The 27,141-nt window shown below is 36.6% G+C and overlaps 1 protein-coding gene across 1 annotated transcript; it reads left to right on the top strand.

Moving 5' to 3' along the window:
• The first annotated feature begins 1 nt into the window (after nucleotide 1).
• LOC145217518 (uncharacterized) lies at nucleotides 2-25,883 on the top strand. The gene is made up of 38 exons (XM_080084789.1): nucleotides 2-194; nucleotides 382-509; nucleotides 930-1,046; nucleotides 1,299-1,435; nucleotides 1,778-1,911; nucleotides 2,282-2,462; nucleotides 2,801-2,926; nucleotides 3,145-3,341; nucleotides 4,219-4,393; nucleotides 5,225-5,306; nucleotides 6,076-6,231; nucleotides 6,626-6,773; nucleotides 7,678-7,827; nucleotides 8,701-8,804; nucleotides 8,867-8,962; nucleotides 9,596-9,756; nucleotides 10,376-10,499; nucleotides 10,803-10,907; nucleotides 11,268-11,420; nucleotides 12,050-12,240; nucleotides 12,533-12,677; nucleotides 13,005-13,139; nucleotides 13,617-13,764; nucleotides 14,060-14,201; nucleotides 14,542-14,652; nucleotides 15,160-15,282; nucleotides 15,838-15,966; nucleotides 16,529-16,657; nucleotides 18,899-18,988; nucleotides 19,058-19,126; nucleotides 19,542-19,666; nucleotides 20,220-21,110; nucleotides 21,640-21,801; nucleotides 22,280-22,412; nucleotides 22,780-22,912; nucleotides 23,313-23,380; nucleotides 23,870-25,235; nucleotides 25,686-25,883. Exons 1-38 carry the CDS (start codon nucleotides 80-82, stop codon nucleotides 25,776-25,778), a joined length of 6,972 nt encoding a protein of 2,323 aa, XP_079940915.1. The 5' UTR covers nucleotides 2-79; the 3' UTR covers nucleotides 25,779-25,883.
• The last annotated feature ends 1,258 nt before the right edge of the window (nucleotides 25,884-27,141 follow it).

Here is a 27,141-nt window from a genome sequence, read left to right as displayed (position 1 = left end):
GGGTTTATTTAGTGTTTAAGACTGGTTGCAACTTGCATGGACTAACATTAGTTAGAGAATTGAATTTAGGAGTCTTTTTATGGATTCTGCTCTACACTGTAAAGTCGACAGTGCACTCTCTGCAATTCATGTTGGTTTCCCTCCTGATAGTCCAAATGTCACTCCTGATGAAGTAGTTGGTGGCTATCTTGGAGGTACAAAGTATTCCTTAAAAAAGTGTTGATACAAGTGTTTCTTGAATGGCAATGTTTGTAGATAAGATATTATCAAGTTGTAGACTAAAAATGCCTTGTGTTAGGAGATTTTATTGTTTAAATAATTCATTTGTAAGTAATTTTAAGATTAAAATAACCATTAAAACTATTTGTGTTTGTGATGCAGGAAAACTTTGTTGGTTGGCAAAAGGAGCAAGTTTGAAAATTGTCAATCATGGTTCTAAGCACGCTGTTTGTTCACACATATTTTCACATTACAATGAAGACCTTTTTGTCAAAGTAACTTCATGCAAGGTATGATCACACTTTTTACTGAATACAATCATTTGCTGATGTGATCTATCTCAAACTATTGTGATCATTCTGCTAAACCATCTTTACTCAAATGTCACTCTCACTTGACTTCTAGTGATGTGTATGTAATTGTTTGATAATATTTCTTTCTGTTGTTGCATATTAAAACTATTTGTCATTTGCAGAAATACGAATGTTTGTAAATGCTAATTTTTGATAATGCATCTTTTGGTATATATTATGCATGTCATTAAAAAGTAAGCCACCCTCGAATATGAGTTTGATTGTGAATAAAACTGCACAAATTGAAGTGTTAAAAATCTTGCAAATATATGACTTACAATCAAACAAATATGGTATGTACACCCTCCGCTCACACCTTTATTTTTTAGTATTAAATTGACATAATTTTGTTTTTAGAGATACGATTCAAACACACTGATAGTGGGACTGCGGACTGAAGAAGAAAGAGGCATTGTTTGCATATTTAGTCTTTTTAAAAACAAGATCCTCAAATCAATTGAATTACCATATCCGGTGGGTTTCGCAAATTTTGAGCACAAGCTTATGATAGACTTTTTATTCACTTCTCAGATAACATAGTTTTGCATTTAATAATATTATTAAGATGACACAAAGAGGATCTAAATTTGGTTATAGCGATGTTGCCACAGATTTAAAAGATCAAAAGATAATCAAATATTGCGGTTTACTTTAGCCATTTTTTTTACAAAACTGTTTTCATTGTATTGTTATCAGACATTATTTTAACACGGTTTTGTATTTCAGGTTACTTGTTTGGAAGTTGTTCTCCATGAAGGTGGAGTTAACAGAAGATCAAAAGCATTTGCACAAAACTTGCGATGGTTGTTTGGTGTTGTTGCTGTTGGTACAGAGGGTGGTCATTTATATTTGCTTGACCTAAGGTAAGATTGATTAAAATAAATAAGCAAATAGTCTCTGATTTTTGGTTTTGGTTTGAAATCCTAATCTTGCCCAAATGCTGATTTTTGGTTTTGGTTTGAAATCTTCATCTTGCCCAAGTGCATAAGTTTTAGAACTCCCAAAAATGTATAGCTCCCAACCTGTTTTGTTCTTAAACCTTTTGAATTACTGATCACACTTCAAGAAACATGATATGTGTAGTGTATTGATTTGTAATCCTATTTTTCTCAAGATACTAAAACTATATTTCTTAGCATTAAACAAGCAAACACTTGCAAGCGTACAATTTTTCTGCAGAAATACAATAGCTATCTTTGTTTTAGGTTGGATGACAAGATTGTAACATTTGAAAATGAACCTGCAAAAATTGAAGCTATTCCAACAGTTGTCCATGATGTTCCATACATTCGTGATACAGTTCACAAACGATCCGGTCATATTGCATTTGAATTACTAGGTAGGTGGCTGTTTAAAATCAGTTACCACATGCAACCAAAAAACTTAGACATGAACAAAAGGCAATGTTAAAATTAATTGTATGTGATATAGCTTTATCCTATGCAAAACTATTTTTTAAGTATGAAATGAAACTGTAAGCAATATTAACTTTCATGTTGGTTTAGATATTTTAACTGGGTGATCAAACGTAAATAAATAAAAGTTTTATTTAATTGGTTAAAGTTTTATGTGAAGTGAAAATTGTCCACTCTTTATTTTGTGTTTTTTGCTTTTATTTTTTCCTATGTTTTCTTATTTTTCAACAAGGGTGAAGATTGCCGTTAAACATTTACTATGTGTTGTTTACATGTTTTACCTTTCTGTTGCAGATTCATGTTTTGAGAATAACGATTTTCATTACACTGCCCCTGATGATCAAATAATTGAAACCATAGACTGCAGCGATGTCAGTATTACAGCTTTGCAGTTTGAGCATCGAACATTGTCTCTGCTAGTTGGCTATTCATTTGGACAATTTCAAATATTTGATCTAACAGATTTGACTTTAAGGTAAGTTCCTGTACAAGACCACAAAAAATTACTTATTTATAAATTCGCTAAAGTGTTCTGTAGATTATTTCTTTGTACCAATCTGTTACAATACATATAATAAAGTTTGAACATTTCTTTAGAGGCCTCTACAAGGTATTCTTTGTGTAAACTAAACTAAAAAAAAACGATTTAGAAGAGGAACTTATGCATTTCTGGAATCTTTTTGCCCCTCCAGGACTTGTAACATAATGCATGTGATTGTAACTAATGATCAATTGTCTAAACTTGTATAAACCTTCTTTCATCATTCTTTTCTATGTTTAGGATTTAATGCTGATATGTTTGGTATATTTCAGTTTTAGCAGCATACATGATGACTTGAACACAGAGGTTGTCAACTTTGCATTTCAAGAACCTGAAAATGATCCAAGAAATTGTTGTTACTTGTGGGTTGTAAGATCACCAAATGATACTGATGCAGTGTAAGTTAGCTATTTTAATTTTTGGACTATGTATTCTTTGTTTTGCATACAAATTTTGTTTTTTGGTAGTTATTTGTTTACATACAAGTTGACTTATAAGTTTAGTATTTCTGACAATTTATTTTTTTTCCACGCTCAACTGTAATTGATTTTGCTTGTAATGGTAAATAATGCAACCTCATGGACTACAAATGATCTTGGTAACTTTATTTTTGCAGCAACAATGTTCCTCTTACGGCCACCATGCATCAGCTTGTATACCAAAAAAAAGAAATAATTGAACAGGATAAAACATTGAGATCCTTCTACCAGAGGCTGGAGAATTGCTCTACACAGTACGATCTCATACTTGATTCCAGTCTTGGTTTGTCACCGGAGCCAGGAAAGTCAACGCTCTTCCAATGCTCCACAATCGGTAAAAATGAAAAAAGTACTCTCTCTTGTTACAAAAAGATATTGAACAAAGAAACACTTTAATATCAGTTATTCAGCGATCCAGACTTTGGGCAAGTTTAAACCAAATGAAAGGAATAAATTTAAATGGAAAAAAAGCATGTTTGATAAAAAACCTTTGTTGTGTAGCAGGAACTAAGGTTTATCAATTACAAAAACACCTGCCCATTTGTAGACTTTTGCTCTTTAAACATTGATAAGTGAATGATTACTTATGTTTTATTGGTTAATGGTCTGTATTAGTGATGCACCGAAGTTTCGGTTGGCCGAAACATTTCGGCCGAATCCGCTGTTTTCCAATGTTTCGGTTTCGGCCCAGTTTTTATTGCACGGAATTAAAGCCTTAAATTTCATTTACGCCCATACGAAACATCATTAATTAACTATTTGTTGCATCTATGAAATACCAGTCACATTTCCTTCAAAATATTAGATGTTTAGCAAAGTTTACCCAGTGTGAAAGTGATTTTAGTTTGTCAAAATTGAGATCACTCGCATCAACAACACAAGGTTTAGTTGAAACCATCCAAAAACGGGGATTTTAGGTTTGGCCTGATTCAGCCGAAATTATTCGGCCTCATGGCCGAATATTCGGTTTCGGCCCGAACCTTTGTAGGCGGGTTCGGTGCATCACTAGTCTGTATCATTTCAGTATTTTTTTGTTTAAACAGATTTTTTTGTTATTTCAATATTCCATAAGTATATGTTTTAAATTGTGGATATTTTTACATGAAAACATTTTGCTTTAACCTACCTAAACATTGTACACTAAACAACCTTTATTAAACTCTTTATATTTTGGTATGTAGCTTCTTGTAAATATATTTTGTAACATTCAGAATCCTACCCGCCCCCTCATCAGTTTAACGAAGATGAGAGTGAATATTGTTCAACCCCATTTACTAGTCTCTTCATTATTGGGTGGCAAAGTTACAGTGATATAAGCAGAAGCACTCAGGTCCTTGTTTTTGACATCAACAGTTGGTACAATGCGCACATGCCAACTTGTTACAGGTATTTTCGTAATGCCTATTTCATGACTTCTGTACTTGTTGTGTGAATCAAGTTAAAGTGTGTTATTATGTACTTTAAATATTTGGATTATGCTGGTATTTTTCTGCAGCTTGTTACCTGAAAATGTTGTCTTGAGGCATACTATGCCTCCCAGGCCTGATTTTATGTAACAAGGCAGTTTTTACAGTTTGCACTTTTTTATGAGTAAATTTGTTTTGTCCCAATTAAAAAGGCAATACATTTGCCAAGTTGCTGCAAAAATAGTAATATGCCATTTGCCAAGTTGCACTTTAATTGATATGACAATTAGTGATGGGACGATACCAGGTTTTGAAGCGAGTACCGATACCGAGTACGAGTACTATATGTATATACCTTCGATACCGAGTACCGAGTACGATTACCGAGTACTTAGGTGTGGTGTTGTACTTAGTTGTATATCACTGGCTAATTTATCTGCCATGGTCGGGGTACAGGCGTGCACACACACATGCCGAAAAATGTAATCTCCACATGGTAGCGAAAAAGATATACGTAAACTGGTGGAACTTTTTCCCGATTTTGTGCTGTCCGAAGCAAATATTGGCATAAAGTTGCCCGTATTCTTATAGTGTAAATCGGCCTTTGGTACTCGAACGTTGGTATCGAAAACTGAGGCAAAATATTTCGATACCGAGTACGAGTATCGATACCACAGAAATCGTTCGATACCATCGATACCGAGTACCGAGTACCGGGTACTCGTCCCATCACTAATGACAATTGATGCACTGTTCAGGATCATAACCAATTTTATGCAAATGTGTCCAATTGATTTTTTGTATGATATAGGGGTTTTGGAGAAGACTTAACGTACATTGCCATTTGGGAAATGGATTCAGTTTTAACACAAAAAGCTTCAACCAACTTGTTGGTAAGTGTGTTCTCTTTTTGCTTGATTGCCTTTTGTTGGAACATCTGTTTAATCAGTAGTCCTGGGGTCGATGTTCTATATAGGCCCAGCAAAGCATTTGAGCAAGACTGCTGAAAACCTTTGTTTTTCATAGCAATCCTTCAATATATAAATTATAATTGGGGTTATAAGTTATTTTCTGTTGTTTGTGCAGTATTTCTCCATTTCAAGTCACAGTCTCCTACTTATATTTGCTGCTTTACGTTACCCAATAAAGTGAAACTGTGGGGTGCTGTGTAACAGGTTCGGACCACAAGTGGAATATAATATGCATTGGGTCCTGTGTATAAAATACCTAAAACGATTGCTAACCACTTGTATGTAATGCTCAATACTCAAGTAATGCTCAAACCTGGTATGCCATGTAATACAAATGCACTGAAAATACAATGCCCTAATAAGGTGTGTAGTCAGTGGTGGGATTCAGATTTTTTGTCAGCCGGTTCTATCACAAAAGTCATATTTTTCAGCCGCGGTTCTGTTACAAAAAGTCCATTGACAGTAACCAGTAATGTTAACCGGTTCACTGATCTCATAAAATTTCGTGAGACGGTTCTATAGAACCGTTGCAAACCGAATGAATGCCACCACTGGGTGTAGTATGGTTCATGCAGACTAAAAATTTTCAAACTTTACACAAAGTAAAAACAGCTTTGAATCATCCCCTTTCCGTAAAACAAAAGCCAAAAAAACTTGTGATTTGCCGTAATTTAAAATTACCATTTTTCAGGCATTCTCTACTCCAGAAAATAGCCTGCGACATTTCAAGACCAAGGTGCAGCCCATGCCCGAACAATTTTTAAGGCCTTCAGCGTTTAGTGTGGTAACATACATTCTCACAAAAGATGAAACCATCTCTCTGCAAATGCACGGAATACAACGGCAGGTAAACATACGTTTCTCATTAAGAATGGACCAAATGTGAAAGCAGTTTTAGCTTGACAAGAGTCATATGTTAATGCATGCTCAGGCTGTCATGACGCACACGTATATGACATAACAATTGATCGGTCGCTTTTTGTCAGTTTTTATGACGTAAAATGTTTCAATGTTATTCATTCAAAGATACGTTTGTGCTTCGGAACGCATTATAGAAAAACGTTTTTGATTAGGTTGAAATCGTAACTTCAACTATATTTTAAATTTTGGTTATTAATACACGCTCTCTTGAGTATCAAAAAATGACCAAAATCAGATCGTGCGCTGGAATACTTGATTTAGCCCTTTTTCTGCTGCAAAAATGTTTTCATTGACTTGGAGGTACATACTTTCGTGTTCAGGTTATTCTGTTCTTAATGGAAGAAAGGTCTGCTTGTCTGGTTGAACCTTCCGACATCTTAGAGCAGATGGTTGAAGTTGGACTGATAGAAGATATCGGTCTCAGCTCGCTCACCTTGCAAAGGAAAAGAGAGAAAATTCTTACAGCAGGTCTCACATTTTTTTAGGTTAAGTCAGTGGTTCTCAACCGGGGGTCCGTGTACCCCCGGGGGTCCGCAAAGCGTTGAGGTCCGCGACAACTTTCTAATTTTGCAGACAACGATATTGATAAAGCACTATTTAAAAAATATGTCTCAGCGTTTCAAAATAGCATGAAACTTGTTTAAAATCGTTCTTCGTAGGCGACAAACCAAAATGCATTGTGACATTTTAACCCCATTGTGATGCAACAGAGGTAAATTTTCAGTGGCAAACAACGTCACATCACAATGTAATGGCTCTTTATTATTGAGTTCCGATGTCGCAGCTCAGTCAAAGTGATTTAAATTTTGGTCCTGGAACAAACGTGGTTGGTATATCCGGCACCTTTTTTGGGTTGCTTGTTAACAAAAAAAGGACAAAAAAAAACCTTAGGCAAAAAGGCAAAAAGCAAAGGCAAAAAGGTTGAGAACCACTGGGTTAAGTGTTGTTAAAAGCCCCAGAAAACTTCCAGCTAAATATATGTTTAGTGTGTTTTTAAAAGTATGACCTATGTAACAATGGAAATTGGTTTAATGTACTTGCATGATTGAGAAAATGTCTGCCTTTATGTAAGGGATTTAGAAATAATTGAAATGTGATTATTTGAAGAATACATCTTGTTTTTTATGCGTAATTTTTTAAAAATCTACTTCTTTAATATTTGCAAATAAGTAAAGAGTAACAATATCACATGTTTGTTAAAGCAAAATTTTGCTTGAAACGTTGCCCCAACAAAAAGACTACTCAGAAAAGTTGAAATAATAAATAAACCCAACTCAAATTACGCACTTTCATTAAAAACTTTAATAAACTTTATTTTTTTTTAAAACTAATCCGTATATTTTGTGTTTTAAAACACTCTTTCATTTTTCAGCTCTGGATCACAATCTCTTCGGCTTTATGTCACGTGTCATCGTTGACCTGGCAACGGGCGAATTTGCGTCATCGGGTTGTACTTCTCGCTTCGTGATGGAATGGGCGTGGAAGACGGTTGCAATAATCAAGGATTCGTTTGATACGCTATGTACGTGCAGTTGAACCTAGTTAAACTATAACAAACCGCGGTTAATCCCGACCCGTTCGGATCAAAAAAATGTCCTAATTAGGCGAAAATCCGGATCAACCTAATCCTGTTTAACCGAGGTTTACTCTGTTATAATTCAGCGCCATTACCGGCCTATATTGAGATAAACCGACCCGAGCGTGTCCGTCCGTACCGAGCATCGCCATTTATGGCTTTCGGTGCTCTACGAGATGTACAAATGCACTTTTGTGTTATTTTGAATTGGTTTGTCTATGTAAACGCCTGTAGATTAATGATCCTTGTGCCACAAACTTAAAAAAGAATCACCCAGCTCGTTGTATATCGTAATGAAGACTGTAATGAACCTTATGTCTATTGATTTAAGTTTAAAAAAATATATATATTTATTCGGAAACGAATGTAAAGATGTGAATTAGTGTGTCCTAATTATTGTTTTAAGTCCCCACTTGTTGCGTTTTGAAGCTGCATGCGACAACTTTTATTTAGGTTCCGAACCATTTTAGGCCAAGAAATATGTTGCGAAACGTGCTATAAAAAAATTCATTGTTCGGTGCATGCAGTTTTGTAGCAAGAACGTAAATTTGGCAGAGAACCAAATGTTGTTCTATGGAGGTAGCAATGTTGTAAGTATGTACAAGTTGAGTTTGAAACTGTTTTTTTTTTAACATGTTGCGGCCACGGCCATGCCTGGTTACTCCAATAGGTGCAAGTTTTTTTTTTCTTTTTTATATCATAACGCTGGTTTAGTAAAAGACATAGGGAACAAATTCTTTGCGATGCCGTGTTTTTGGGCCACAGAAAACTATATGGTTTGGCTACACTTTTTGAGTTATTTATATATTATCAACACAGGTGTTCCTATTTTCGATTGTTCCACTTTCACTTTGGATCCAACAGTTCACAACGATCTGTGCAAGTACCAGCGTCACCTGGAGGATCTTTTGCACATATTTAAGGTAGAATACAAGTTTGTAAACTAGATCTTTTCTTTGACTTACTTGATTGTTTTTTTTTGCAGGCACTTTTACGAGAAGCCAATGTTTCCAGTGAGGAGAGTGTTGCTGAAATCGAGATGAAACAAAACGTGGTTCAACTTATTCTTGGTTACATCAAGGTAAAACTATAGAGCGGTCTAAAATGTGTAGAACTCCTAACGCCATACCTCACGGGCACGGCATACCCACATTCAGCAAAAATTTGATAGGTGGCGCAATAGGCTGAATTGTTTATTTAGCAGCTTAAGGAGGGTAGGGTTTGGAAATAAGATTTTAAAATTTTTACATTTGGAACTAAGTTTTGAAGTTTTTAAAATACCTTACCCCAACCCTAATGGCCCTACTCGTCAGTATTTTTAGACGTGTGCTCTTTGTGCCACCTTTCGAAACTTAGCAAAATGGTGGCAAGTGGTGAGGGATGGTGTGAGCAGTTTTCCTCAAAAATGAGACTAAGTCTGTGTCTAAATCAAAGTTGTGAAGTCTTGCCGGGTTTGGGGTTTTGATTTGGCTTAATATTTGGGCTTAGCCCTAAACCGGTCTAAATAAGCCCTATACCGCCTGAAAAAAACGGTTTTATTTACAACTGTGATATTGATAACTTATACCTGTCCCACAAATCTTCACTTGCGTTTGTAATTTAATAGGGGCGTGCGCAGTAATTTTGGATCTAACTAACCCGTCGGTTTTGTGGGTTGACTAAAATACCTATTCTGTTAAGTTGAGTGCTGTCTCATTAATTTTATATTTTTTAGGTGTTGCGGTGGTTTATCGAGGCTCGTCTGCTTCCCGAACAACTGGAAGGTCATATTTGTCCGGAATTGCCGGAACATCTGGAGTTTCATTATGTTTACGATCAGAAGATGCTACAGACTATATTTGAAAGACGAAGGCGGGAACTGAACGCCACAAAAAAGTAAATATATAATACTTGTTTTTAATTTTTCAAAGTGTGACCGAATACTTTAGAACAGTGGTTCTTGACCTTTTTTCCTTGCTGCACCCGTTTCAAATCACCAACCAATTTTCGCACCCCCTTGCAAATCACTGACCAATTTTCGCTCCCCCTTCTGTAATTGCTTAAATAGAATAGACCTAACCAACTTTAATGATTCAGCATCCCCGCACCCCCTAGGAACAGTTCTCGCACCCCAGGTTAAGAACCCCTGCTTTAGAAGAATGTAATTGGTTCAAGATTTATGTCCAGTTATGGATTTTCAGTAAACCTCGGTTAATCCGGACCTGTTTAGACCCCAAAATAGTCCAGATCCGGATTAACATTAGTTAAAGCCTTACCACGTTACAAATCATTTGTATCTCGAGCAAAATTTACTTGGCACACTTTAAAAATGTCTTGTTTATACCACGAGCCTCTGGTCAATTTTGGCTGCTCGACTTAATATTGTATTACACTCATTATAACGTAACAGTATATCATTCGCAATTTTGTTAATATGTAAAAAAACTGAAATATCCATCTTCTGGTATGACTGCTTCACTGATGTACGTCTAACTGTTTTTGCCCCTTTTTTTAGATACGGGGACGGAACGATGCTTATAATCGACGGAATTGTGAACGACGCGGGTGCAGCACTCAAAGATAACTGGAAGAAAATGAGCGACACCAAATCTGATCTTTACCCACCTCCCAGCATCATGGTAAAAAAGCCGCAGATCGTATTACACAACTTGCACATGTATTGTTGTTTGGTCCGCCATCGGTGCAAAATCACACAACAATTCACAAGCAACCTTGTGTCGCTGCGACTAAAACTATTAGTATTGAAACCTAAACACAAATTTTTTTCTATTTTTTTATCTGATTTGACCAGTTCGAATAAGTTGTAAAATAGCAGTAAATGATTGCAAATTTGACAAGAATAAACCATTTTCATTAAATGACATTGACAAATAAGTGTTAAAATTTTGTTTTTAAATTGCAAGTTTTGAACATATTCACAGGCTCTTCTTGACATGTACTACCTGGATAGTGTTGACATAGAAGTGAAAAATATGATTGTTACATATTTTCTATTGGACGTTCTTACTATGGGTGAAATGTCTGAGGTAGGTTTTACTCTTATTCTTCAGTAGTTCTGCATCTCATGTTTAAAATATATTTTTTTTTCAGTTTTAATTAATGTAAAGTCGACAAAACAAAAATTAAAACCTCCAATTTTACTTTTTTTATCAGTGTTTTTGTAATTTTCAGAAACCTCGTTTCTTCTGCATTTTAGACTCATAATATCAAAAACAAAAAACTTTCGTTAAATTACTGTTACAGCATTGTCGAACTTTAGTTTAAGAATCCCATAGCCCAGGTGCTTTAACATCGGTGGACAAAGTCACGACAAACTCTAAACAGATCACATACACCTCATGACTTCTCATTTCTGAAACCAGAATTTCGAATATTGTGTTTTTCAGGACGAATTAGATAACATAGATATCGACTCATACAGACAATCGAGAGCTTACCACCGCGACATGGTTTCGTTCTTTCCAATCACATTTCAACTCTCAAATTCAGTTACAAACCTCATCAAAGCTTTCTGGTTGCTGGACCACAAAGAATTCGAGGTAGGCTACAGGAGATGTTACCAGTGATTGATAAAATGTATATAATCTTTAGCAGGTTTGTGTAATCGCTAAAAAATGTTAATAAAGTAGGTAATAAATCATAGTACGCCATCCCCATTCAAGCCGATCTATCAAGCATTCCCATATGACACGACACAAACTGGAAAAATCTAGCCCGCTGTTGGATTCGAACCCACGACTGTAGTATTTCCGGGACTCGCGCTCTAGTGTCTAGTCTGTCACAAGTTTTATTTAAACATTTTAGGCATTTTGCTGAAATAACACATTCGTTATAGGATTATCGTTTTCTCACTGGTTTATAAATTGTTAATAAGTTGCTAATTTTAACGGTGTTTGAGATAAAAACACTGAAAACTCTCCACCGATTGCCGTTTATCCATTATGTTGTTAAATGTGGGGTTATGGTCAGCTTTATTTACGATTGAGTTATTTCGTTCTTAAACGTAGTGCAGAAAAACTCGGTTAATCGCTTAACAAACTTGTCTAGGCTTTTGACGTTGGTTCGAATTCCACCACTAGAAAAATCTGGCTAATTTCTTGCCAAATGTGGGAAAGCTTGGTTACTTGGCCTAAAAGGTTTGTTTGTTTTTTTGAAAAAATTATTGCAGGAGTCGCTAGCATTGTTTTCGGATGCTGGCACGGAAACGCCTCAATTGCCATGGCAACACCGACAGATTCTCTCGGCTTACATGTCGCAAGGGCACTGCGAACTCGCACTCAAGTATTTACTCAACAAACAGCCCGGTAGTCAATCGGTGGAGGATGTGAAACTCAAAATTGAAATCTACACCCAAAATAAGTCAGTATTTGCCAACTGTGTAGCGTGTGCTTAGGCGATAAACGTAAAACTATAAAAAATAAAATAAATAAAAACATACAGTTGAACTTTTTCCATATTCACGATTAGAATTTATTTAGGAATGTTTCAGTATTTGTTGAAAAAATAAAAAAATAACTTTGTGACCCTGTAAGTATATGTCGAACGTAATGTCTGTGTTAAGCATTGTAGGCTATGTGTTAGCCAATTTTTATCTTAAAGAATTTCAAGAGAAAAGAAATTCATTGCTTTTATTTTATGCTTTTTCCATTAGATTACCACAGCATGCATTGAAGATCGCACAAACCAACACTGACCCTTGCAACTTGGAAATGATTTACTTCCATTTATTTTCGTGCTGCTACAAGAATAAGCTTCTTAACAGTATACTTTCATTGCCCGTGTCGTTATCAGAAGATGTAAGTTAATAATCCTTCCATTTAATCTAATAATTCTGATCTATGTAGATAAAAACGTTTTGTTGTTTTGAATTGTCTGTTTTTCCTTATAAACTGAGTACATAAAAAAGTATGTAAGTTTTGTTATTGTTTGTTTAAAAACGCTAAAGTTTTTATCAAATGTTAACTATAATCCGCTAAAATTACTGTCCTGAAACAATATCCAAACATATATATTTCAAAACTCTAAAATGCGTTTTAAACAATGTCTTTTTTCAAGGTGTATTGTTTGTAAACAAAGTGCCATTTAAGGTTTGTTGTAAAATCGTTTTTTGTTTTTGTTTTTAGTCATTACTTGCAAGATACTTTGAAAGCGGAAACATTCCCAACTCACAGAACCTTCTAGTGTTATACCACCTAAAGAATTCGCGCTACACAGAAGCGATTCGTGCATACCAACAAAACAAGCACTCCAATTTGATGGTAAGTTCTAGGGTCAAGAAAACAAACCTTCCGTGTTTACCGGTCATTACTTATTTAATTTTTTTTAGTACCACTAATAGTGAAACACTTTTTATGTCTCAAAATTTGTCTTGAACGGGAGGCTGGTCATGCACAGGTTTGTTGCATTGCCACGATTTACCTGCTTCACTCAGACTTTATTAAGACACAGAATACCAACATTGACAGGAACTGACTGTTTTAACATTGCAAATATGCAACCTTTATTAGTAAAGATACGCAAGTTTTATTGATATATCAAGTCGCTAAAACGTAATTTTATTGATTTTTTAGACCGCTGAAAAACATAATTTAAAACCTGTTTGTTTAAATCACATCACGCCAAGCGTATTGAAGACGTTATATCGAATCAGCCGTGATCGCTGGTCTGTATGATCGATTCAGAGCTGATCCCAGTTATGAATTTATTTTATGTTCATCTTAACCGTTTGCTTGAAGATTGAACGAGACGATACAACAAAATCACACAACGAAACATTGAAACACGTTATTCAGGGATATTTGAATATCCTTCCTGAAGTGGAAAGGGAAATCGCTTGCTCTAGTAACAAGGCTTTTGAAAGAAACAAACAGATGAGAAAAGAAGGTATTACTTTCTATCTGTATGATATATTTTATTTAATGTAAAGTTTTTCTATGTTTTCGGTACAAAAAATGTTACATTGTTTGTTGAAAAATATTAGCATTGTTTGTCAATTTGTTTATGTGAAAGATATGCAATGTGGCAATATGTTTGTGATTTCTGCTTAAAATGGAAATGTTTTAACTTTCCTTTTCGTAAAGAAACTTCAATTACTCGATAAATATATGTCAATGATTTTCGCATTGGCTTTTTCAATAATACCTGCTATGGCTGAAAAAATGTTTTTCTTGACTTCCAGTGTTAAAAGCAAAGCCGCTATCAGCTACACTGAACTCACACGGTAGTAAAGTCCCACTGTCACACGCAGCATTATTTGCGATGTCATATCATAAAGACAAAGAGGTCCAGCATAAACCATCTGAAACACCGTTTCGAAAAAAGTAAGAATGCTAAAATTTAGATGTTGTTTTGGCGTTTATAACATAGCGAATAAAGGTACATACAGATACTAAACCTAACTCATAAACTTTTTGCTACAACTACAAAAAACTATTAAACAGAACGAACAGGTTGCAAACTATGTAAACCGAGTTCGTATAAACTCCAAAAATCGGAGAACGTTTTTCTCATGCAATAAAATATACAAGCAAAAGGCCACAGTAGTTTCCGGTACCTTTTACATACTTTTTAAAATTAATTTGTATGGACATTTTTTTACTAACGCAAATTTCAATATAGAAGTCTTTTAAACAGACTAATCTTACACGTGTTTGATTTCAGATCTTCAAAAGTTTCTGAAACGCTTCTAAATAAATCGAGCAAAATTATTTTTCCCGAGGATATAACTGATTCTACGACGATTAAAACTCCGACACGAAAGTCATTTTCCAGGCATGTCAAAAAACATAACTTAAACACTCTCTACATCTAAGATATAGCTTACTTTTTTATTTTGCATCATTTTTGCCGTTAAGCCGATTTTTCTGGAAACGGCATGACTTTTTTTCTGTACATTTTCTGTGGTTTCAAAAAGTGTTAAATTGTCTATGTAATTCGAATCCGGATAATCGCATAATCCGGATTCGAATTGCACAAGAAATAATTTCATAAGATTTGTAAAACCTATCACTTGAAAACCGCCGGCCTAATTGCATAAAAGCTTGGTAAGTTGGTTATGCAATAAACCGTCTGTACTGGGACAAATTGGCTACAAACTAGGGATGAACCGAATATTCAGTTTGCCGAAACCGAATGTTTTACGAACAAATTTTTTTTTTTTTTTTTTACGAACAAAAGCATAAAACTGTGTCTTTTCAGCCTTATAAGGTACGACACAATCTTTCAAACTGCCCCAAAACTAAAATCGAGTCCTTTAATCCCGATGTTGCACATGTTTAGACGAAGTAGGTCTTCCTTTGGTGGTGAAGCGGATTCACCTCTCTTCCGAAGATACAGTCGCTTATCGAGTGCACAAGTCACATCTCCTGTGTTTGATATCTCGCGAAAATCAAAACGCCGAAGGTATACTATAACTGCAAAAGTATACGTGAACCTTATATCATAAAAATCTGTGTTTTTTTAATTTAAACTGACTGAACTTGAACCTTGAAATCTTAAACACAAAAAGTTGGGCGAGGAAATCAATGTATAACTTTTGCGTAATGGTTGAGACTGATTTTGGTAACAAATAAATAGGCTTCTGACAATAATAGAGTTCTAAGTTTAATGATGAAAATAACAGCCCTAATAGACGTAAAAGTCGACATGCTTTCACCATTAAACTTATAGATCTGAACAGATCTGTATATAGTGTTCCAATAAAGTTCTAGCTTTGGCATTTATGTATCGTGTATGGCATGCCATTAAGGGCATACCTCGCTTGCAAACTTTTGGTGGCACACAAAGTTAAATCATCCATGTATTTCACTGATGTTGGCATCTTATTAAAGTTATAAATATCTTTCACCTAAAAAGACCTTCTCCTTGTCGAGTTTAGATTTTAACAATATAAACTGATAATATTTGATTTTTTAATAAGATATTGATGACGTTTAATATTTGATGACGTTTAAGCAGCTCCACTAACGAGATGGCCATGCTTCTCCAAACTCCACCAATCACCCGAAAACTACCAAGGTCTGCCTCTAGGGAGCAACCGTTTGAAATGATGACGCCGCAATCGATATTGAAAGTCAAACTATTAAAGTAAGCATTGCATCCCAATACTAATTCCCAGTATTTTAAGGCAAAAGTCCACTAAAACCAACAAACAAAAGCTGCAGTGCTTTTTTGATTTCTGAACCGCAGTCATATTATTTGCTTAAGTGTTATGACTTTGATGTACTTTTATGCATAAAACTCCTTTAAACTCAATAACGCTCTCTTGGCAAATGCTTTTTTTCATCAAAGTTTTATTTTCATCGAACATGCTATTTAGGACGCCTTCATCAGGACAATTATGCTTAAATCGTTAAGCACAAAACCCAATATGAACCAAACGCAAACAATGGCACGACATACATCTGTAAAATGAGACTGGTTGTACTTTTCTAAAAATGCATTTGCCAGAAAAGCACTATAAAGTTGGTATTATGCCTGACAGCAACAGCTTATATGAGAAATATTACTTGACAAAAAGATAACTAAATATATGGAAGTTGGTCAGTTCACAAAATGTAGTCATCTTGTGACTCAAAACACTAATATTTCTGTTTTTGCTCTTTCAAACGTTTTGTAAACCATGGATAAAAAATTTCAATTCATCTAGAGCAAAATCGCCTTCCCTGCCCTCAATACCGCAACATTCCACAACGAGCAGCAATTTGACTCAAGTCGAATCAGGAAGTCTCACTTCTCTCAGCCGCGTTAGTCAGGAATGCAACGTTTCAACCACAAGGTGTCAGTATGTATCTTTTTCTCTTGCTCAAAAAGCACGCCTTGTTTAACTATTTTTTGCCTAGCATAGATATTTTCAAGTTTTATCCAGGGCCCTGACAAGGTGTTTTATATTACAGCTTACGTGATATAATTGCATTTTGGCATAAATTGAGTAGTCTTTTGCATAGTTCAGTATCAGGAGTTTTACCTTTATTCAATTCAACTTCACAACTTTTCTCAGAAGCCCTTTTTGATTATTAGGAGTAAAAGTTGGTGTAAGTATCAAAAAATATCTGCTCTATAACAGGAATCAGGGACCCCTGGTACGCGTGGTTGGGAAAAATCAAATGTAATTGATATAATTTGAACCGTCCCAAGCTTGCTATGATTTTGTTTAAGATGTCCTAACAACCTAAAATAGTTTTAGATTTGTATTAACCAATTCAGCCCACACAGGCCATAATCACACACAAACATGTTGTCACACGAACCCATTAATTTTGACATATCAAGTAAATTGACACGCGGCCTTTCAAAGGTTGTCGGTCCCTACTTTACAATATAAAGTTGACAATTCTAATTCAGCCAGTGCTTCGTAGGTTAAAGGCAGACGAATCGACGGTTTGCGAAACCCAAGCTTCCGAGGCCACAGTAGACGCCTTGAAAAGGCAGACCACAGATATGTATGCATATTACAAAACAGTTACACGTAGTCGTTAATGGGAATAGACTGTACATCGTGAATATTTTTTGCAGTCCACCAGTGTTTGCCACTGTCAAAGCCATAGATGATATGGCTATTTTTAAAGGATTGTCGTTTAAGGATTACGAGTTGCAATACAGCCGGTGGGTAGAAGAGAGAATTTATTATTAAAAATCATACCAGTACTAAAATTTAAATTTTAAAATTAGGTGTTTTTGCTCGAGACCTTTTTAAGTTATATGTCAGAAAGACATGCAGAATAAACTGAAAGACATTGTATTTAAAGGACAGAGACAGTGGAAGAAAGGAACGACACAGGAGGAACACCCATTTGTGCCAGATCATACAGAAAAGACATCTCGTAAACGTTATAGTATCGTTAATAGCAGAAATAGATAGAAATGCATTTTTTTTTAGCTTTAGCCGATAACCGAACCGCCCATGTCAGGTCAAGGTCAACAAATAAGAAATCGTTATTTTTAAATGCAGAAATCGAAAATCGTTTAAAAGGAATCTGATTACGGTTTTACGATCGCGAGTTGTGTTTAACCAGATTGCATCTGCAGTGATCTTTAGTGTAAAGTCAGCGTTGTAGCAAGATATAAAGCTGCAAACCTGGCACATAGTCCTGCGTAAACGCAACTTTAAAGCTGTTGCAGAAACATTTGAAACAGAAATTTATTGAGGTTTTCGAGTTTCGATTTTTGTTTGCCAAATGGCAATGTTATTGTAAGGCACACTTTTGCAGCAATTTAGTGTTTTATGCAGAGTTGTAAGTCGGACCAGTTCCGGGCTTCAGTTTAAATGAAATAATTAAGATCTGACTCCACACTTGCCCACGTTGGTTAATCGAAGTTTCGGCTTTTTCTTGAATAAAAACGGTTTTGGACCAATGCTCGGGTCTGAGCAACAGCCCAGGTTTAAGCGATCTCGAATTTTAAAGGTTAACTCAGTCATGGGACAATTAGTTTTTGAAACGAAATTATCGACCTGGCACCGTGCTCGGTACATACTTTCTAAACACATTTGCTAAGTTGTTTATGCAAATAACTGGTTTATGTCGAATAACCGGGAGTTTTTTTTAAACAAATGGCCAAGGTAACCAGTGGCGTAGCCAGGGAGGGGCCAAAGGGGCCATGGCCCCTCCCAAATTTTTAAAGTTGTACGTTGATGAACTGTAATTTAGTGTAGTTTCGTCCCTCCTCAATGTGGTTTCGTCTCTCAACAATCAAAGGAATACATTTATTACCATAATGACTTTTGTCACCAAGTTGTAAGCTGAAATCCATGCTTTTTATATTTATGTAGACATGGAATAAATCAATAAAGCGTTTGACTGTCCCGTCGTACTACAGTTTGGCAAGTCACGTTATTGGTAACAACACGCCGAGCGTTAGCAAAACGTTGTATTAGACAACACATTTTTTGGCCCCTCCCAAAATTTGTGGCTGCCTACGCCACTGAAGGTAACAAACAACGATCTCTATGCAAATAAAAGCAATTATGCGAGTAACCGGATTCGTCTGTACTATACTAATTTTACAACCACCGTTACAGGGACCTTTTGTTTGCTGTACCGACTCCCAACGTCGACAGACAATCGTTCAAAGGAATTCGTATGCCTGAAAGCAAAGCAAACGAAACTTTGTAAGTTTACATACGGGTTATTTTAATGTTTGCAAACGAAAAATTACAACGTCGTTTTCTCCCACACAGGCCCTTTACCCCCAAGAGACTGAGATTCTTCGGTGTGATGACGAGTCCAAATAAGGAAGCTGAAGGGAGGTAACAAAAATTTAGTTGTGATAAGTATTCACTTTCTGCCAGTTATAACATCGGCCAATTATAGGTTTTCTCGCAATTGTGTTTTGGTTCCGATGTTTCGATGTCCTAAGGTGCCAGTAATGACACTTAAGGAGCCTAGTTTAAAGACAACCCAACAATTTATTTCAAAAAATTGACATTATCAGTTTTTTGCGTACAAAATAACTCAAATGAAAATTCAGTGGACAGGAGGAAAGTTAACAAAATTTTTGCGTTCGACCAAAATGTAGTTGAAACAACGATGCTAGGTACCAAGTACATGGTCACTAGCTAAGTTCGGCCACATATTTTCGCCAACGTATGGTAGTGGGATCTAAACAGCAACCTGACAAACCACACAAGACAACATCCCATCATGTGATTCTTCTCTTTTCAGCGAATCTCCACCCAAACCACTTCCAGTGTCAAACGACAACATTGTGGTTATGCGCCTTGCAAACGAAGACATCGACGTCGACGTAACTGGTGACGTCACCGATGATGTCACAGCCATCTCAAGCGGTAAGCAAAACGATAAATTTTCACTTTTTGCAACGTTAATAAGACGTCCTAACCCACAACGTATAGGAGCAAATTTAAATGGGTTTGTTTAGTTTAAGTTTGAATGTGATAGACTTTCTTGTAAAGGTTTCAACTCTTGTACTATATGAACTTGAACAAATTGCTTCATTATATATACCTTTTGGCTAAAAACTTGTAACGCCAAAAGTTTCAAGTGAATTTGTTAAGTAATCTGAACAACGTAACATGTTAGCCATTAAAGCTCCAGCTGCTATGTGGTTTATGCTGAGTTGTGGCAGCGTACAGATTTGGCAAGGCATGGTCTGTTACTCCTAACAAACTGGAGTGCCGCAAGGTGGCTACATTAACTCATACGGCCAATCTCTTGTCACCAGCTGCACTCATAAAATCTTTTTTTAGGTCATCAAATTGTGCACCATGCGTAACTTGTCATGTAAACAAGGTTTGACTCTTCCCGAAACCCGTTTCAATCCCCAAAAAACAAAATCTTTCTCCTCTTTTTATTTTATGTTAAAGGTGTTTTAAATTTCAGACGATCTCTCTACAATACACGAAGAAATATCACCCGTTGTGCCTTGCGCAAACGACGACGTGAAGGTCAAAACTTCCCCTTGCCACGTCAACGTAACCTCTGACCCCGGAGAAGTCCCAGGGACATCTGCAAATAAAGAAGTTCCCTTCGAAAGTGAAGAACACCTCGATACGGCATCTCCAGGCGAAATTGCAGATAAACCGGTTGTTCTGGAAACCGGAGATGAATTCTCACTCCAAATGAGCGGCTCCGAGGAGGAAAATGAGGAAAAAGTGGGAGAAGGAGGTGAAGTAGTGGAGGAGCAGGAAGAAATGGAGGACCAACTGCAGGAGGAAAAGGAGGCTGAACTTGTCCAAGATGTGGTTATGTCGGAAGTTGATGAAAACTTACAAGAGGACTTCGCTGCTGCTTCTCCACAATCGGCTGATGAATTTGTTCTTCAGCTCAGCGACTCTGGTGGTGAAGTCAACTCTGCAGAAAACGAAGATCAATCAGAAGACATAGTTTCGCCGCAGGTGGATATGCCTGAAGTTTTATTCGAAAGCGATAATGTTAATGAACATAAAACTGCTGCTGAGGAAAGCCCTGGTATTAATTTAGAGGAACCCTGCAAAACTGAAGTATTAGGTGAAATAGAGCTTAAGGTGGATTCGAGTGATTCCGGAAGCGTTTCGAGTCCAACACCTTTATCAAGTGTCAAAGATTCGCATTCTATGAAAGTAGTCGGGAGCCAAGAAGAACCAGTGTCAGAATTTATGAATGAAGTTGAAAAATGGGACGAGCTGTTATCTAGCAAGACTGAAACTGATGCAAAACCAAAGGATGATTTTGAAGATAAAATGGAAGCATCTCTGCCCAAGGATGAGGTTTCAAATGCGGAACAACAAAGTGGTATGCCATAATTTTATTTGAATAATATTAATATGTTTATCTCCTATAAATCATGTTTCTCGGACCCATGGGTTTATTGAGTATGTTTGTACTGTGAAAAACTGCTTGTTCAGTGCTTATGGTAGCCTATGTGCAATATGTTGATGGTCGCTTTGTCGTAGAAATTTATCTTCAATTTACGAAGACCTGTTCGTTTTTAGAGGTAGAAATTCGGAAAATATGCTAATGGCTTGCACAGTTCTAAAACAATTATGAAAACAATTAAGTTAAAAAACATGTCAAACGACTATATTGACTTTCAATGGCGTTTTACGCTTTTCCTTTTTCAAGACAATCAAGCGAATAATTTTAGTGTGCTCAGTAGTGAAGAACCTGTTCTTAAAGAACTACTCATCCCTCAAAATGTTTTTGACGAGAAAAAATATGTTTTTAGTCTTTTTTAGTATTTATTTTGGTTCGTGTAATTCATTACTTCGAATGTGTTGTATTCATTTGTATTTACAGGCGTAATCCATTTTATTTTCCCCAGAAATCGCGCCCAAAACTCCGCCAAAGTCCATTGTAAAACAACCCAAGGTGGAATCGAGGTTTTCTACCAATCTTGCACAAACACCAACCACCAATCGTCTGACCAGTGAACCAGTCTATGTTCTCTCACCACCCACAACCAGAGCACATCGCACTAAAGCTGGTAAGTTTGTGCGTAAATTCTGGTAGGAAATTCAGTGGAATAATTGAGTAATAAACGAGGGTTTGACTGCATGCACGTCGTATTTATGGAATTCTGGGAATAGATTCGTAAATATAGATGGCAACAAACTTAAATTTACATTTTTAACCACTTTTTGTGGCCAAACAAATCTTTGGTTATCCAAAGGTTTTAAAATAGGATCAGAAATTACATTTATTTGCCATTGTTTTAAAGTCTTTCTGGTTAATAATAATATTTAATTAGTCAATAATAATAATAGGTTATTAATCTAAAAATATGCATCTATTTATTCTTCAATTTATGATTTTTTTTTATTTTTCAACAATCAATTAAACTATTTTTTCTTCCCATTTCTACCAACTCCGATGGCTCAAAAATGTCTCTGGTTCCAACATTGGCTATTCAGCTATATGCAAACTGTTGTGTTTTGTAAAGACAATGTGTTTTTTTTTTTCAGCATTGATAAAAGACGAACCGGGTACACCGGAGCCCCAGTTCATTTTGTCGCCAGCAACCACACGCACCCGATCTGTGAGAAAACATCAAACAACAACAATTGTAAAAGAACCGGCTTCTGCAAAGAAATCCAGGTATGTTCTTTAAATTACTTGTGCCATGCCACAACGACATCGAGATTGACATTAGACCAAAAGGCCAATCAATTATGACATTATGTTAGTATTCGTCTTTTCAACTTATTTTAGACTTTTTTACGTTTTTATCTGATTTTATACCTTATGGGTGAATTTAGTTTGAATTTTCACAATTTTTGTCCTGTTTATTATCTTGCTCAATGCCAACCTATACAAAATTGCCTTGAAAACTATGTTTTTTACAATACGTACAAACTCTATATTCAGTCTTTGCGACCTGTTAAGCGTTCATTGGCCGTTCTGATTCTAAATCATACCCTTGTTTTATTCCAAAAAAGACTTATTTCATGTTTTTATTCGTCAGGCTGACGAGTCCACCTAGAGACATGGATGACGTCACGAGCAAACCGCCTGTTCCAGCTTCGGCGAAAAAGTCCAGAAAGTCAACGTCACGAAAACTTCCTTTAACTCCGTCTCGCACCAGCGCCAGGGTGAAGGTAAACTGCAGCTGTTAAGGTTCTCAATAGGGGGAAATTTGACATGTCCTGCGGTTTAAAGCAATTAAAATAGGGTTTGGCCTGACATGAAACCTTGATTACTAGAAACATCTATGGGGCCATTACATAATAATCTGCAGACAATGCGCACTGTTTCGACCTATACAGTCTCATCAGTGCAGCTGGTGACTAGACATGGATCGCGCAGGCTATAGTGTACCCACATTACGGCACAATCATCGTAATGATAGATTACTCTCATAATTTAATGAAATAAGTCAAATTTCCCAATTTTGGGTGTAATTACCAATGGGGGTTTAGAGTTACCTTTGGTGGAATTGGCGTGAAAAGAAAACGCCTGGTTTTCTTTACCTTCATTTATCCTAATTCATTTTTACAGGCGCGTAGCATAGACGTGGACAATACTCAGCCTACAGAGATTCAGACACAAAGTTTAAAATCGGAACAGTAAGTAACCTTTCCTCGCATTTGCGTCAATTTTCATGACTCGTTTATTATTTGCTTGGACAAATAGAGAAGTTGGATTTATATGTTTTTAGACAACATAGTTTGTCGAAATATAGAGAAACCGTAAAGGTTTTAACCCGTAAAATGTGGATTTTATACAAGTTAGTAATACTAGATATATTTTTTGATGTATTTTACTAAATGATAAGGGGAGACATGCAATAACTCCGTGCCAAGTATTTGCGTTCGGCTCTGGTTTGAAACCTTTTCTAACAAAGAACATGAAGTTTATATAACAATAAAAAAAAGCATATATGTTGGTGTACCGTTATACAAATAAACCTTTTTATGTCGTTTTTTTTAAATGTATTTGACCTAATGAAATAAAAAGCATGTGCGTACGTTGGACCTAAACTGAGATTTTCGACCCGAGCAAACAAAGTAGTTGCTGTTTTGGCCGATAAATAAAAACATTTAATGTAACTTTAGACTAGAGCATCAGAAGGTTGAGATCACAGTGGAACAAGAGGAGCACATTGATCCTCCCACTACCACGAGGACATCTTCCAGGAGCAGAAGAGCAAGAACTCCTTCGCGACAAGATCAACCTGATGTAACACCAGTACTAAGATCGACAAGAAAAGCGAAAATCAGGGCCCAGTCTGAAGAAACTCATGATCTCAGAAAAACACAATCACAAATTGATACCGAACTCACAAAAACAGCCACAAAAACTCCATCGAAAAGGCGCAAGATCGTGAACGTTGATGATAGTTCTAAAGCCACTGCTAACGAAGGAAAAAGTAACGAGCAGCCGTCAACGGTTGTGCATATTTCCCCAAGGCGACGAACACGACTTAGTGAAGCTCAACAAACTGGGACCACCACTGAATCAGAAGCTGATGTTCCTGTTGTGCATAAGACTGGGTCGAAATCACGAAGTAAAAGAAAGACTATTATAACGATTTCGGATGACACTGAAGATGCTGATGCACCTCAACCACCAACTGTAACCAGAGCGGGATCGAAGTCAAGGACCCAGAGAAAAGGAAAACATTCTGAAGAAGATGTCACTATTGTTTCTGAAGACCCTACAGCTCCACCAACAGTAACAAAGACTGCATCGAAGAAGCAATCAAAATTGAAGATTCAACAGGAGGCCACAGAAGATGAGGCAGCTCCCGTGGTTACAAGAACATCTTCGAGGCGTTCCAAAGTGCAAAAACAAGAAGAGCCGCCCACAGTGACCAGGACTTCATCTAGGAGGAAAGGTGCAGCATCTTCATCTGATGTCCCGGAATCAAGTGATGTCGTATCGGAAGAAGCTCCCACCGTGACAAAGACTTCATCCCGTCGGCGTAAAACAACTGCTCCAGCGGTTGCGGAGGAAGAACCACCCCATGTTCCGCGCTCTTCCTCGAGAAGAACAAGGAATCAGGCCAGTGAGAGCGAAATAGAAGAGCATCCTCCAACTGTTACAAGGACATCTTCAAGACGACGCAAGACTCAAATTAGCAATGCTGCAGTTGATAGTGAACCACCGGTTGTTAAGAAAACGTCCTCTAAAGGTCACCGTAGTAAAACAGCATCCAAGGCTTCAGCACAGGAAGATGATGTCCCAGTAGTAACGCGCACATCGTCGAGAAACCGAGGGAAATCTGGTTCAAACGATCAAGTGGTTACCACTCGTACTTCTTCTTCCCGTCATGTGCACATTAAGATATCAGAGACAGGAGAGAATGAAGAACTACCGGACATCGTGGAGATTGACAGCTCGGTGCAGGATGAGGAAGATATTGTTCTTGTTGAGATGCCTGAGAAGGGAAATACTCCGAGCGGCAATGTCACCGCCAAGGTCAGTTTACACGCGGCAAAACTGCTTTAACAGTGAAGTACAATTTTCACACCCATTGATGTGTTGGGTTTAACTTTATCGCCTGGAATTGTTTGTTAAAAAAGTTAACCATCGTGAATTTAAATCCGGTGCACAACCGTTACTGTTAGGCCAAAAACAATTGATTAAACTGCGGTGCCGAACGTTTATGTGACAAAGACTTTTCTTCTGACACCCTTGTATTGAACAGTTACCAGTAAAAAATTTTGCAAGTGATTCTAGTCGCACTTGAAGTCCATGAAAAGTAGAACCGGGAGCAGTGATTTACCTCAATTTGGGTTGACATAAGGTAGGATGTTAGTAGCTGTTCCAAAAAATGCCACTTCCCCGACTACACAAACCAGTTACACAAGCAGCCAGCTAACATACGGTCATGGGCTAACACAACTTTTTTGTGAAACTTGTTTTTAGACATCGAGAACCGATGCACGTCCTTCCGTCGCCAGTTTTCCAATCGTAGCTCGCCGTCGAGCGAAGGTTTTCACATGGAAGAAGACCACGTGATTCGTATTTATTCAAGCGTGAAACCGTCCTACCTGCCATTATGTGCTAATTCACATCGTGTCGCGCTGTAAACTGCCGCTTGTTCAATAAACTTTGGTCCCGAAACTGTGTCGTTATTTGTTTTTAACATGAAGAAAGGTAACAATTTCCAGTTGAAGAGTAATCCGAAACCATACCTGTAGTATATCCAGACATATGCGCATTACATACGATTATCTGGTAATAATAATTATAGCGTTTCGCTTTTAATCATGGTGCGTTTTGTAAAATACTTTTGGGTTAGGAACACTATACACGGACTTGAAAAGTAATTCAATCATAAACATCATGCCAAAGTACTGGTGTATATAGAATACAACAGGCAGACGTTTCAACAATCTCTGTTGTCACCTGTACTGATGATAGGCTACTTTGGGTTGTTTTGTGAAACATTCCAGTTTCAAAATGATTTTGTCCGAAAGCATTTAAACAAGTTTAAACTTACTAATTTCGATCCAATCATTTGAAAATACAAAGGTGCTTTCCGATTTTGGGCCTAAATTTATAAAAAAAATACGTTTTTTCACATGTATTAAGGCGGAACATTACTGTTTTTAACTGTGTTCTTTTGCCGACCAACCAAATTCATTCAAACTATGATCGAGAACAGAATATTATGTCTCGATATATTGCGATCTCAAATTCCCATGTCTATGTCTACCAGATCTTGAAACTGATTTAAACAAAAACACAGGTCACAGTATTTTCATCCGATTGTTTGTGAATACATTAATGCAGATAAGTGATTCCTTTTTACAGTTCATGGTAAATTGGTTAGCTGTTCCATACAGACAGACGTGGTATATGTATAGGTATCTGCTTAATGAAAACATGTCTTCACTGTCGACATACACTGCATCCTGGTACTGTTTATGAAATACTGAGAACGTTTTGTTTTTTCAACCCTCCACTAGGATTAATAGAATAAACAACGTTTCCCTGGGTATCAATATGGTATTGCGTTTTGTGCACAACATAGCTACATCGTTTGTTGATGCGACGTAGTATCTTTTGTGTCAGTTTGATGCTTGCAAGCTTGTGGTGGAGAGTCTTGTAAGCAGTGTTGTCATCCATCTAAAGCTCAACAAGTGACATTGTTTGTTTTCTACTAAAAATAAAACGAAGAAAATACTTGTTTGGGCCTCTGCTTTTTTAACAGTTTCTTCGTGATTTTTACTTGTGCCAACCTCTTAACATTTACAACAAAACAGTCTACCCTAATCCAGCAAGTTGCTGTTCTAATAATGCAGACATAGTTTCTAAATAAGTTTATATTTTCCATTCAGTCACAAATCATTTAGCATTAGAAAAGCTTTCTTTAGTT

Source organism: Phallusia mammillata, chromosome 1, assembly GCF_965637545.1.
Source record: "Phallusia mammillata chromosome 1, kaPhaMamm4.hap1.1, whole genome shotgun sequence".
Lineage (NCBI taxonomy): Eukaryota > Metazoa > Chordata > Ascidiacea > Phlebobranchia > Ascidiidae > Phallusia > Phallusia mammillata.
The sequence above is the reverse complement of the archived record's forward strand: the minus strand, read 5'-3'. Positions and strand labels throughout refer to the sequence as shown.

Coding starts and splice junctions, on each gene's coding strand:
- LOC145217518 (XM_080084789.1), top strand. CDS start 80: ATGGATTCTGCTCTACACTGTAAAGTCGACAGTGCACTCTCTGCAATT. Junction 10,908..11,267: donor CTATGGGTGAAATGTCTGAG/GTAGGTTTTACT, acceptor TGTGTTTTTCAG/GACGAATTAGATAACATAGA. Junction 21,802..22,279: donor AGCACATCGCACTAAAGCTG/GTAAGTTTGTGC, acceptor TTTTTTTTTCAG/CATTGATAAAAGACGAACCG.